Source organism: Symsagittifera roscoffensis, chromosome 2 (genome assembly GCF_963678635.1).
Source record: "Symsagittifera roscoffensis chromosome 2, txSymRosc1.1, whole genome shotgun sequence".
Taxonomy (NCBI): Eukaryota; Metazoa; Xenacoelomorpha; order Acoela; family Convolutidae; genus Symsagittifera; species Symsagittifera roscoffensis.
Window position 1 is genome coordinate 34,767,187 of NC_087063.1, and position 14,068 is coordinate 34,781,254.

Below are 14,068 nucleotides of genomic sequence, written 5' to 3' on the forward strand. Positions count from 1 at the left end.
GAAGCATAAAGTATTTTTGAGGCATGCGTTAGAGAAGTTAATTATTTTTCTCGACTTGCCTCTTACATGCAAGTATCTGCAATTGGTTCTAATGATTATTAGCGCAGTGTCGTCTGCTTCCATCCAAGTTTGATTTTATAGGTCAAGTCTTTCAGGAAGCGTAAAAAATATTGAGGCGTTCATCAGAAAAAAACCTCTAGATTTTTTTATTAGATTGCCTTAAACAACCCTTTGTAATTTCTAAGGAAGGGAGGCGTTGACATTTGGTTAGTTCATTTAATTACCCTTTAATATATTTTTTAATATTCTGTCCATTTTTGTACAGCAGTTTTCAATCTAGACTAATTATTCTTGGTTTGATTTAGACAATGAACAAAGTTGCACAAACCAGTGATAAGCCGATCGTCATGCTCTCCAATCAACCCGAGAAGAAAATCATCAAATGCTTGATTAGTGTGCCGAAGGTAAAACATTTTTCTCAATGAATATTTCCATTCCAAATTGTAGTTAAAGCGGAACTGGGGGATTGGTGCGAGTTGTTAAAAGTTGATAATTTTGCAATACAGAAAATGCATTGCAATTTAATGTCTGTCTGATTCCAATTAATTGGTTTTTTGTACCTCAAATTATTTTTGTAAAAATCAAATGAAAGTGATGCTCTTTCAGTCAGATTTGCATGAGTTTAACACTTAAGCGTCTAGCACGTGATTTGTAATCGGGTACCATCAGTATTTTTGGCTGATGAAAAAGTGGGATATTTCCCCAGCTTATGTATGCCGTTGTGTTCACTGATTGCTTTTTTGTGTTTTTTTTTCTGTGTTTAAGAGTCGATGAATGTAGCTAAGACTCGTATATTGGTCGTTATGATGTTTTTTCGTTCTCCACGAAATAATATTTGTTCAGGTTCGTTAACGTTTTCGCGGTTTCACCTTCGATTTTCTTAAAAGCTTATATTTACTTTTTAAAGGACGGCAACTTAAACTAGCCGTTTATATCATTCGAAAGGTTTGTTGTCCTGAGCTTAAATTTGAAAAGATATTTCACCTGTGATCATTTTTCGTAAAGTTATGGGGTTTAAAGATTGCCTTTATGGCCAATTTGGGACAATTAACGCGCGATATAGTTCGCGCTAATAACGCGTTAGCGGAGATTTAATCCGCCTCAGAAATCGTTCCAAATTGGTTGATTGGTTGAAGGAAGCTTATTTGCCATAATTGTTTTGTTACTAGGAGCGAAATCTATCACTTTGTACTTCATATGGCGTGTGGGATGATATATATTCACAAAAAAATCTCAAATTGAGAAAAAAAAAACATTTTTTTTATTTTATTACATTTTCCATGTTACTGCTCCATAGACTTTGAAAGGCAGTCGGAACATTCAGGGCCTCGCCCAGATACGAGAAGTCTTGTTTACGTTAGGTTACCACAAGCTTATATAAAAATCTTATAAAATCTTATAACAAGCTTATATAACTAACACTAGCTTTTTGCGGTTTTTCTCCAAATTCACCAATGAAATTATTGATGTTAGCGGTTTTGCGATTGTTTTTTCAATACTGTAGCTCAATTAAGTTTTTTTGTTCGTTCTACTCTGAATTGAGTTATTTTTTTTGCATATACGTACTCTAAATTTACTTAGCTAAACTGTTCGCCCAAGTTGTGCAAACAACGTTCCTGCTCTGCCAAATTAAGTCTGCATTTTGATCTGACCTTTTGGATTTTAAGCAAAGTCAGTTTATGGTTTTTATCTAACGGGTTTTTATCGGGTGTTTTGCTATTGGTTTGATTTAAAGTCGATGAAGGTTTTTTTTTTTCAGTTTAAATCTTAAATTTTGTTATCGCTCTGTTGAGTATTTTCGACGTTTGACTTTTAATTTCTTTTCAAGTCCAGTTCTTTTCCTTTGTTAAAAAGAAGGCAAACCCACTATCGAACGGCAAAAGTGTTAAGGTCAAGAAAAATGTGATGGACTTCAAATTTCCCAGCGGAATAAAAATTTTATCTATTGATCCACGTTTTGCAAATTGATGTAAGTTTATCAAGTCAGTGTCAACCATAAGTCGTTCAGTTTTAAGAGATTTAAGTCCATATTTTTTTCACTCAGATTTTTTACTCGTTTCCAACTGTCTGTTGGCTCTATTTTTGAAATGCTTGATCTTTGACATCAAGCCTTGTTCTAAACTTTCGTTATTCCATCGAGTTGATGAGGTATTTTTTTCTAAGTATCTTTTGGGTAGAATAGGTTTGTTTAGTAAAAATTTATTGGCCGTTCCTTGGTTGTTGCTGAAGTTCTGTCATCTATTTGCCAAGCTTTTCATGAAGATCCAAAATGAATCTGTTCAATGGCGTTAATCTGGGCCTTAAGTTGATGTTCATCGTAAAAATTCTACTTTTTTCTTTTTTAATTTTTTAAGGTTCTGGCTGAAGGTGCTTATTAAGTTTTCGTAATTTTTCCATATATTTAATATATTTTTATTGATCCATTTATTTTTTATATGTCTCAAATTTTTCGAATGAGATTTCAATCAGATTTTTAAAAATTGTTTTGTTTTCCTGTTTCATCGCCCTGTTTTATGCTTCGCCCCTGTGCCGAGAAAAACCAGTTTGAAGATTTTCTCTTGATGGCGAATCAACGATGAAGATCACTCTTCTTATGGGTTGATTTTAAGCTCTATTATTTAAAAAGTCTCTCTTATTTTAAAAGTTATTTGTTAATAATGCCATATGTAGTCTTTTTACTGCATATTCATTAGCCACACTCTCAATATAAAAAATGAAGAAAATGAGAAAAAGTTTGAAAAAGATATTTTGTTCATTTTTCATTAGTATTTGCAAATTTAACTGTGGTCGGATCATTATGTACTACTTGTTCAAAAATCTGCTATTCTTTATAATTGAAGGATTGGTTTTTAGGCCTTCCATGTTAAAATCACTGCCGACACCTGGATGGATTCGCTTTCGAAGGGCGGAATTTCGTGCAAGGGAGGTGGGAAAGGAGCTAATGCTCAGGCCCAAATAGCAGTCAAACCCGAAGAAGTTGAGTCAACTATGGCGCAAATTGAGTCCATACTCGACAGTTGCGCTTCTTCTTTGCTGTGAAACGACTTGATTTTTTTTAAATGGGCGAATTAATCGTCCAATTTGTATCTACTAATTGAAATAATAATGATGGAATAATGATGCCAAGTTTTTGACTAACATGAATAAGCACATCAGCTGTTTTGTCTACATAATAATTATGCTTACATTAGCTTGAAAAAGGGGTAACAGCCAGTTACTCCAATGGACTGAAATTCCAATGTTTGCAAAAATGTCAATGTGTTGTAAGGTAGCGGTTGCATAATTTGGAAATGTAAATATCCTATTTATAATTTCGATTTTTTTTGCTGAATGTCACTTGAGTTTTGATAAATTTGTAATCTAACTGCTAGTGCTGAGCATGACTCGGTTGGAATGGAAATGACCCTTGTTTGGTGCTTGCTTAACCTTACCTAATCCTCTTTATTTTGATGAATATGGGTGCATCTTTTTCCATAATGTACTAACTTACTTCTGACCTTATTAATGGACTTTTTACCTTCTATTGAACCTTTTTCATTTTGACGCGGTATCTGTCTAGATTAGCTTCCTTGTTGCGTACGCGTACTAGATTGATGTTGAATGATGCCTCTTCGGAAGGCACTTTGTAACGCTCCCTGTAGAGAAATATTAAACCGTATATGTCTACGAAACGAAATGAGAGTACCACAATGAAAATTCTGTTTTATCCCTGAACATTCTGTTTTATCCCTGAAAACATGTCAAATTTGATAAGGAAGCTAATCCGTATAGGAACTAGAGACTCAAAAATGATCAATTTTGTGCTACGCTGTGCATCACAAAAGAAAACTTGAATACCGTTCAATTGAATGCGGTAAGTTCCGCATCAGGAAACACGCCAATTCTTTGTGTTGTCTGCCTGTTGAATTGTCGATAATAATCATTCTTTATGCCTTTGCATTTTGAAGCAAAGGTAAAATAAAGTGTAAATTACGTGTTCGGGACATGACATTTGATGGGCGATGCAATTTACCATTACTAACTTTCTCTTTTTCTTCAACTTGTATTTGAATTTGTTTTGGGCGTGTTCAGTTCCAAAGTTAGAATCCAGGTACATAATGATTCCTTTGATGGTAGCGGTTATGCAAATTGACTTATTGGTTTTCAGATAATTTGGAAGAAATCTCAAATTCGTGAGCATATACCCACCAGGGTGTGCTTCGGATATTTCCCCAAGCGACCACTTCAAAGTCTTACCTCATTATACAGCTGGAAGGAGAACTTTTCCGACCCCCTTTGGACCACCGAAAACGGAATATTGTGTAGAAATCATAATTTGGCACAATGATCAACTGAAGACAGAAAACTTGGACTGACTTCTGAAAGTTTATTTGATTTATCAACGGTGCAATATCTTATTATTCTTTGTGCAGTTATCTCCTGCAGAAAAGTCACAATGAGGTTAGTTTTAATTAATTCGGATTTCGATGAAAGTCTCTGTCATTGAAAGTAGTGAATACACTTCTACAGGTCATGCTCATTTTGAATTTTGATGAAAAGTTATCTATCTATTATTTAAGCGTAACGCCAAATGCTCTATGGACGGAATGTTCAAGCCATTTTATGGGGGGTTTGGTTAACGAAAACCATACTCAAGAGAGGTTTAACCAATCGAAAGTTGGGATAAATTGCAACTTTGACCAGAGATTTATGGCCAAATGTGTGAATATTTTAAAATTAAATAAATACTTTTTATTTCAAGGCTAGAATTATTATTGTCAAATGGATTATCTATCTATACATTATTTAACAGGCCTTTCACTTGACGCATGTTTGAGCAGTCTCTATGTTGACATGTTCAAATGCAAATATATTGGCACCTAAGGTTTACGGAAGTCAACGCTTTAAAGTTTTCTATACAAATAATGAGTTTGTCTTTTTATCCATACGAACAGTTGAGTGCATTTTTCCAAGCTCATATCCGGTTTTCATCAGATATCTATTGGAGTTTTTCGCGGAAGTTGTCCGTTTCACAAAAAATAAAATAAACAGTCTTATGATGGGGGTGCTCTCAAAGTTCTCCCAGCGGTTGCAAATTTGGTCTCAAAATTCCTTGTAGCTTGCTAGTTTTAGCGCTTTAATTGTTTTAAGTGGATTTTTCGAAAAAAAAAAGTATTTTAGCAAGTAACTTTCACGTTGTTTTGCGTTGTTTTATTTTCAAAAGCTTAGGTCTAATATTTAGCAGGCCATATTCGCCGACAAGTTCTTGAAATCGTTTGATTACAATTACACCTGCGAAGCAATGTGTTATAGTACGAACTTTCTTTTTTTTCCAACCTAATTCGCAAATATTGTTGCGACTTTTGTTGCGACTGAAAGCAACATTATTTGCTGCGTCGAGTTTGCTGCATCGAATTGACAATAAGATATTCTGATGTTTTGTTGCACCTTTGGCATTTAGTTGCACCTTTACAGCCTATTGATAGCATGTGCTTTGACATTCGAATAGTTATAAGTTTACACAGTTGATGCATTTTTAATTCATCAAGTGAACCGAAGAAGGCTATTTGTTTGAAACAACATAACAATATTAAAATCTCGATATATCTCGCAATTTTTTGAAATGCATAACTTATATATAATTTGGTTTTATGATTTGCGATTTTTTACATGCTAAATTGTATCTTTTTTTTTGTTTGATGCTACTTTTGCTACATCGAATTGGCAATTAATTAGTATACGTAGCTGCATATTGGTGGCTAGTTATTGGGGATTTTAAGCATCCGTGACTTATCAGTGTGTGAGGCTCAAATTTGTTAGGTCGCTGAACATTTTAAAATTGTTTTTAAATAAAATGTTGGTATTTTATATAGTAAAAACGACCTTTTTTGTCTCTCAAACAAAAATAAGTAACTTATACAATGTTTTGGAGAATTTAATCTTCTTAAAGTTTGTTGGGCTACGTAAGGGGCTCACTTTGATGTAATTATGTCTGTGATCGACTGGGTAATTTTGGCGTAATTTTTGATTAACTAAGAAAAGCCAAAATGACCCATTTTTGGGGTAAATTTTTGGGCCTGAATTTCGCAAAATAAATTACATCATGATAATTCTGCTAAAATTTTAAGCAAGTTTTGTCTTCTTAAGCTTTCACTTAAACTCAACCCAATTTGAGAAAAACACGTTTTAAATTTCAAGCTTAGCTCGTTTTGTCCGGTTAATTTAAATCAGCACTGTAGTGTTGTATTACGAAATGTTTTTTTTTTCAAAACCCAGATAGCCATTAAAAGCGCTCTTTTCATGACGTTTTTGCTGCATAGCATTGGCAATTTAATTGCACTGTTCTATCTGCTTTATTTGTGGTTTTTTTTAAACGATAGAATGTGTGCTTAGCCATGCATGTACTATGGTGTGGTGGTCAACTCAAACCTTTTGAAATAATTGTTTTTGGTACGGGTAGTTTTTCAAATGTGTTGTGTGCGATTTCGCGTCGGTGTCTATGATTTTTTTTCTAAATCTGCTAAACGATAATTGGAGTATGAATGTTTTTAATACCAAATTGTCATTTACTTTTGAAATAATCAGGCTATTTGAACATAAGTTTCATTAGTGAAAATCACTAGTGAGCGAGGGAGATGGCGATTAAACACACTATAGTTCGCTGCGCTGGAATTCGGTACCTGTGGCATTGGCAGAGAAAATCGGGGCTAACTATTTTATGTACTTACCGGCACTTATGACTATAGGCCTGCTTCTATTTGATTTTTAACCGCTGGCTTAACCCTCTAATCAAATTTCAGTTGAACTAAAGTTGTATCTGAACTGAATTGTCTGGCTGAATAGTCTGGATATCTTAGCCTGAATTTTGCATCGTCATTTTTTACATTTGCGGTACTTGAAAAAGAAATTCGTTTGTCTTTGACCTGTTCGAAAGCCTCGGTGAATGCAGCGAAAACAGCAATTTTAATCTTCGGGTTTTTTCATGGTTAAATAAACGGTTATTATATTAGAATTTGCATTTAATTGCTTTTATCCAACTTTGGCGTTGTGGGTCGATTCTTTCAAGAAGCGTTAATAGTTTTGAGGCGTTCATCCGAAAAACTCCAAGGTTTCTATTTCAGTTTGCCTCAAACAACCAACCAAGCCTTCAGGAAGCATAAAGTTTTTTTGATGCATGCGTTAGAGAAGATAATTGTTTTTCTCGACGTGCCTCTTTCATGCAAGTTTCTGCAATTGGTTCTAATGATAATTGGCGTAGTGTTGCTTCCATCCAAGTTTGTTTTATCTTAAAACCAAGTCTTTCAGGAAGCATAAAGTATTTTTGAGGCATGCGTTAGAGAAGATAATTGTTTTTCTCGACGTGCCTCTTTCATGCAAGTTTCTGCAATTGGTTCTAATGATAATTGGCGTAGTGTTGCTTCCATCCAAGTTTGTTTTATTTTAAACCAAGTCTTTCAGGAAGCATAAAGTATTTTTGAGGCATGCGTTAGAGAAGTTATTTATTTTTCTCGACGTGCCTCTTACATGCAAGTTTCTGCAATTGGTTCTAATGATTATTGCTGTAGTGTTGTCTGCTTCCATCCAAGTTTGATTTTATAGGTCAAGTCTTTCAGGAAGCGAAAAAGATTTTGAGGCGTTCATCAGAAAAACCATAAGGTTTTTCTCAGCTTGCTTTAAACAATTTAATTTGTTTTGATTTTGATTAGTATTTGTAATCATGTTGCTTCTTTCCAAGTCAGGAAGCGTAAAGTTGTATTGTGGCAGAGAAGATTTTTTTTCAACGTGTCTCATACAAGCAAGTTTTTGCAATTTTTTGTGACAGTTTGCTTAGTTTTATTTGATTTTATCCAAGTTTGATTTTATAGAGCAAATTTTTCTGGAATTGCTAAACTCAAGATGAGTTCATGAGAAAAACCTCGAAGTTTTGTATGGAATTCGTATTATGTTGTTTAATGTTTTTGCTTCGATCCACTCTTGCTTTTCTTTTGAGTCAAGTGTTACAGGAAGCCTGATAACTGGTCTATTTTGGTTAGCTTCAATTTGAAAGTTTAGCTTCCAATTATTTTGGTTAGCTTCTAGTCTTTCAGGCCGCTTTAAAAGTTACATGAGTTCAACCTGCCATAAACTACTTTTTTTAAATTTCGTGGTGTGTAATTTGTTTGCTGGCAAGTGCGTTTTTTATTTAAAATGCGTCTCAGGAAACAAAAAGTTTCGCTCAATGCAGTGAAAAGAGCAAAAAGATAGAACATACAAAGCTAATTAAAAAGAGCAAATGCGTTTTTATATTCCTACAGATGACGGAAAATTTTTGCATGCAAAAGCTTGTTTTCAATCAGAAATTTGACTAAGTCACCTAAAATTTCAAATTTGATAAAGATTTGTTCAAAGTTTGAAGACAGCTGTTTTCTATGAATTTTGCTCTTTTTAGTAAGTTAGTTCCAATTTTTTCCATTGTTTTTTTAGAAGCTTAGTGAGTTTTGTTCACACTCATATAGGTGCTTCAGCAGTTTGATTTCTCAAGCGAGTGTTTTGGATTCTCTTTCCGATAATCTCAAAGTTCGCAAATGGCGCAAATTCAAACGTGTTGTTATCTTAAAAACATCAGGGAAATAAGTTCTTAGCAGTATTGATTTTTTCTGACCTTTCTCGTTTTTTTATTGTTCCGACTTTCGATACGAAAGTAACGGAATATTTGTGCTCGGGGTGGGTTTTTTTTTCTTCAGACAAATTTCGACTTTTTAACTAGCCACTTTTGACAAAATTTTTTAACATCATTCGAAAGGTATTGTTGCCTTGAGCTCAAATTTGAAAAGATATTTCACCTGTGATCATTTTTTAGGTATGGGGGTTTGAAGATTGCCATTTTGGCCAATTTGGGACAATTAACGCGCGATATATTTCGCGCTATTAACGCGTAAGCGGAGAGTTAATTCGTCTTAGAAATCGTTCCAAATTGGTTGAAAGAAGCTTATTTGCCATAATTGATTTGTTACAAGGAGCGAAATCTATCCTTTCGTACTTTACATGGCGCGTGGGGGATGATTTTAAAAAAAAAATTAAATTTTAGAAGAAAAAAAATTTCATTTTGTTTTATTTCATTTGACTTTTTAATGTTATTACTGCCCCATAAACCTTAAAAGGCAGTCGGAACATTCAGGGCTTTGCCCTGATACGAGCAGTCTTGTTAGTGTTTATTTTTGCTATTGTATGCGTGGCAACGCTCAATTAATATTTTGTTTGTGAATGCGGGGCAGTACAACAGTGTCAAAAATAAAATAAGGTTCAACAGTGCCGAAAATTATTGGAATACTATTTGTACTGAGCTCAATACACCGAGTAGTTTTATTCAGATTGACTTAAAATGAAAAGACAAAATTGGCCAATTGAATGGGTATCGATCGTTTAGCAGACCAATCTTTTAGCATAAAGCTTCAATAAGTGAAAAATCTGCCTTTATAGCAGACCAACGTAATAAAGTGATGGATTATTGATGAAAGACTCGAAAAGACGCTCAGTCTGGGGCCAAGCTTCCCCAATTAAGACAATTATCTCAAGATTTGTCAACAAAACTAACAACTTCAAAAACACAACTGTCTAAATTAGCGGCATATCAAAGATTTACGCGTACAATAACACTCGTGTTGAATTGAAGCGCAGTGGTGCAAGCGGTCGCGCTAATCGCCAATGCCGCGTTTGCAGTTATCTGACTTTATAATTGCTCTGAGTCTGCTAAAAGATTGGTCTGCTAAAAAACCGGTCTGCTAAAATTCCTAGCACCCATTTTAATGTATGCCGCATGTTAAACAAACAACAGTTCCTCAAGCACAGCTTCCTAATTTTTGCTGCACAAACAATTAGCTCCGAAGTTTTTGTATTTTTTTTATCGGTTTTGCTCCACAGCAAAACAGTATTCACGCACAATTGCGGGGGCATTCAACAGTGCCGAAGTAGAACAGTGCCGAAAAAGTCGGAAAAATTTCAGAATCATTTAACTCATGTTCTAAAGATCGGGAAATTACTGACGCTAATGAACAAATCACTCCAATTTTGGCTCCAAAATGTCTGCAACTGCAAGTTAAACATTTTTTTTGGCGCCAAAACTTCTAAGTTGCAAATTTTCTTGCTCAAAATCTTAAAGTGTCTTTCAAAATTGTAAACGTTCGCCGTTAAATTTCTAATTGCCGCTATTATGTTGAAATTTAAAGTTTTCGGCACTGTTGAACAAAGTTTTCATTTTCGGCACTGTTGAACTTATTTTTTACGGCACTGTTGTACTGCCCCAAAATAGATCATTATTCGAGACATACGTTTAAGAGTAATGAACGTAGTGAAGACTCTTATATAGGTTTTGCTGATTTTTTTGTTTTTTTTTTTAAGGCAAAAGTCTGCAAAAGTCTCTAATGAGCACAGATGTGCATTCATACATATTGATGCATTAATGAATCTGTTTAGATATATATAGGCATTTTGAGTTCAATTGAAATTTATCTGTTTAAAGGGACGGAAATAGCACTCTTCAAAAAATTGTGAACAATTTTTAGTTTCGAAAATGGAATTTAATTTATAGATTTTCAGCAGAATAAATACTTTACCAGTTGATCCAGTTTTCTTAAGTTGGGTTAGGTTTATCAAAAAAGTGCCCATCATAAATCGTTCTAGAAATTCAAAGAGCTCAATGGGCATCATTTTTTTTTTGAAATTCGAAGTTGAGAGTTTTTTTCAACAAAGTCGGGTTTTTTTTTGCGTTCATTACTCTTTTCCAATCTTCGATTGGCTATGTTTTTAGATTTAGTTTTTTCGTCAGTTTTCAAATATTTTTCATGCCATTTTTAAAGTTATTATATTTTTATCCACTAACTTTTTTATAAGTGTTATGCAGTTTTTATAAGTGTTATGTTATAATTGAGAAAATGTGTTTACACAAGCAATGCTTGTGTTATAGTATGAACTATCTTTTTTTCCAACCTAAGTCGCAAAGATTGTTGCCATAAATTGTGTTCTTTTCGAAAGTGTTCATTTTGACCAATAACCAATTATTAAATACAGCCATTGCTGAGGATTATTAAGTACAGCCATTGCTGAGGGGGGTGATTTTCACAAAATTAATTTTTTTTGTTACATTTGATTTTTTCATGTTATTACTGCTCCATAGACTGCTGCATAAATTGGGGCATGTTAGTTAGTAAATTAATTTTTTTAGCAAATTGACTGGTACTGCTAATGCATCATAATTGGCGTGCGTCACTTAAGAAGTTTTGTTTGTAGACTCAAAATTTTACTCATTCAGTTTTTCCCAGTAGCGTTATCGGTCATATTTTTGCTGCTGTGTCATTGTTTGTTCTAAAAAGTTATCTCAAATACGTTTCATAATGTTCTTTTTGATTGAACCTTTAACTGTGGATTTTTTTAGTTGTCAACTTAAATCTATTATCTATCTATCTATATCTATCTATACTATATTTAAATGCGAGTGACAGCTATCTCCCATGTTTAAGCATAATAATTTTGCATGTTTAACGAAAGAATTTTTTCATGTTTAAGCTATATCATATCTTGCAATGCTTAAGAAAATTTTTCAATTAGTTTTTCGCAAGGTCATTAATTTTTCAGTATCTTTTTCGAGGCCTATTTAAGTCTGTCTGTCTGTATACCTGCTTTTTCGAGGCCTAATTTGATTATGTCTGTCTACCCGTTTTTTAACTTTCATCAATTATCTATCTATTATCTAATATTTTATATTTAAATGCGGGATTCACTCTCTCGCCATGTTTAAGCTTTTTCAACGTATTAGTTTTGTATGTTTAACAAATGAATTTTTTCACGTTTCAGCTATATCGTATATTGCAATGGTTAAGGTTTTTTTTCGATTTTCCAGTGTTTAAATTCAGTGTTTATTTCGTCAAGTTTGAAATAAGCAACCTGAAAGTGGTATGTTGTCAGAGTTTTCCCAGGCTTTGCGATTCTGGCCTCCATATATGAATAACCAAATCCTTGTACTTTACGAGATAGGCAATTTTCGAGATGTTTCAAAAATTTCTAAAAATAATTAAATTTAAAAAATTTCTCAATTTGTAAAATCCGTACCCTGTAGTTGGGTGCTGCCAGTTTACTCTCAGGGGTTGCGAGTCTTGCCTTTCATTATGGCTGCTCGAATCCTTGTAGTTTTCGAGATATGACGTTTTTTTTTCAAAATTTTTCAGAAAATTTAGACAGAAAATTTCACAAAACTTGAAATTGCCATCTCTGTAGTGAGGCTCTGTTAGGGTACTCTCAGGAGTTGCAATTTTTGCCTCCCAAAATGACTGCTCAAATCTTTGTAGTTTTCGAGATATGACGTTTTTTTTTATTTTCTCCGAAATTTTCAAAAAAACTTAAATGTCAAGTTCCAAAACTTTGAAGACATCAATCCTGTTATTGGAATCTTTGAGAGTACTATCCGGGGTTTGCAAATCTTGCCTCTGAATGGGACTGCTCAAAATCTTGCAGTTTTCCAGATATTACGTTTTTTGTGATTTTTTTCAAAAAAATTTTCATGAAAATTAAGTTAATTTTTTTTTCAAATTTTGAAGTTTTTAACCCATAGTTGGGGGACTGTCAGAGTAATATCAGGGGTTGCAAATTCTGCTTACATTTAAGAATGCTCAAATCATTTTTGTTTAAGAGATAGACGATTTTTGTGATTTTTTAAAGAAATTTTCAGAAAACTCAAATTACAAAATAATTCGTTGAAGTGAAATTTCCAAGACTGTAGTTGTGTACTTTCAAAGAATGCGAATATTCCCCTCAGAAAAGACTGCTCAAATTTTTGTAGTTTTCGAAATAAGAATTTTTTTAATGGTTTTCAAAAAAAAATACCTCTTTTAGTGAAACTTATCAAAATTTGAATTTCCTAACGTTGTAGTTGGGTACTGTAAGGGTACTCTCAGGAGTTGCAAATCTTGCGTCCAAATGCGACTGCTTAATTGCTATCAGTTTCCCAGATGTGACGTTTCTCAGTTCATTTTAAATTTTTCGAAGAACTTATATAAAACTTCACAAAATTCTATGGTTCTTCAAAGTTTGTTTAATAAACTTGAAAAAACATAGCAAAATTTTTAATTACGAACCCTGTAATTGGGTGCTGTCAGAGTACACTCAAAGAATGGTGTTTTGAGTTGAAAATTTGAAGCACCGGAGGTGCGGTACACGCTAGTCTATCTATTATATATTTAAATGCGGGCTTCACTATCTCGCCATGCTTAAGCTTTTTCAACGTATTATTTTTGCATGTTTAAGCTATATCGTATATTGCAATGGTTAAGAATTTTTTTTTCGATTTTGCAATTTGATTTTAGTGGTTATTTTACGGAGTTTAAATTAAGCAGCCCAATATCGAATTAGGGGTTGCGAATTTGGCCTCCAATTTTGAATGCCCGAATCGTTTTAGTTAACGAGATAAGACGATTTTTGAAATTTTTCACAAAATCTGAAATTTCCAGCCCTTTAGTTGGGTACTGTCAGAGAACTATCAAGGATTGCGAGTCTTGCCTCCAAATATGACTGCTCAAATCCCTCACTCAAATTCCTAACTCTATAGTAGGGTGCTCTCAGGGACTCTCAGTGGTTGCAAATCTGGCCTCCAAATTTCTCCAGAGGCCCATAAGTTTTCGAGATGACGCTTTTAAAATGGGAATTAAAAATTACCAACCCTCTGTAATAGGGTGCAGTCAGAGTAGAGTACACTTAAAGTTTGCAGATGTTGTTTCCAATATATGCGGTTTTTCTTGAGTTGTCGAAAAATTTCGAAGCACCGGAGGTGTGTTAAACGCTAGTTTAAATTTAAGTCAGCTCAAAAAGTGAATTTACACGCGTTATGACACCCACTAAATTTCATCATCACTTGATTGTAATCTTTGACTTTGACTTTAATGTTAGATATCTGTTTTTTTTAATAGTATATGTTATTTGTTATATTAAACCGCATTTGGTGTACAAGTGTTAAGTGGATTTGCTTTCTTACTTCTCAAGTAACAACTATCATGTTTAGTGA

The 14,068-nt window shown here is 33.7% G+C and overlaps 1 protein-coding gene across 8 annotated transcripts in view; it reads left to right on the top strand.

Moving 5' to 3' along the window:
- LOC134840740 (alanine--tRNA ligase, cytoplasmic-like) overlaps positions 1-4,085 on the top strand; it is a 155,808-nt gene extending 151,723 nt beyond the window's left edge. For all 8 annotated transcript variants that reach the window (XM_063856754.1, XM_063856753.1, XM_063856757.1 and 5 more), the window contains 2 exons: positions 366-464; positions 2,914-4,085. In XM_063856754.1, coding sequence (XP_063712824.1) covers positions 366-464; positions 2,914-3,099 — 285 coding nt within the window. In that variant the 3' untranslated portion in view covers positions 3,100-4,085. The remainder of the gene's footprint in view (positions 1-365; positions 465-2,913) is intronic.
- The last annotated feature ends 9,983 nt before the right edge of the window (positions 4,086-14,068 follow it).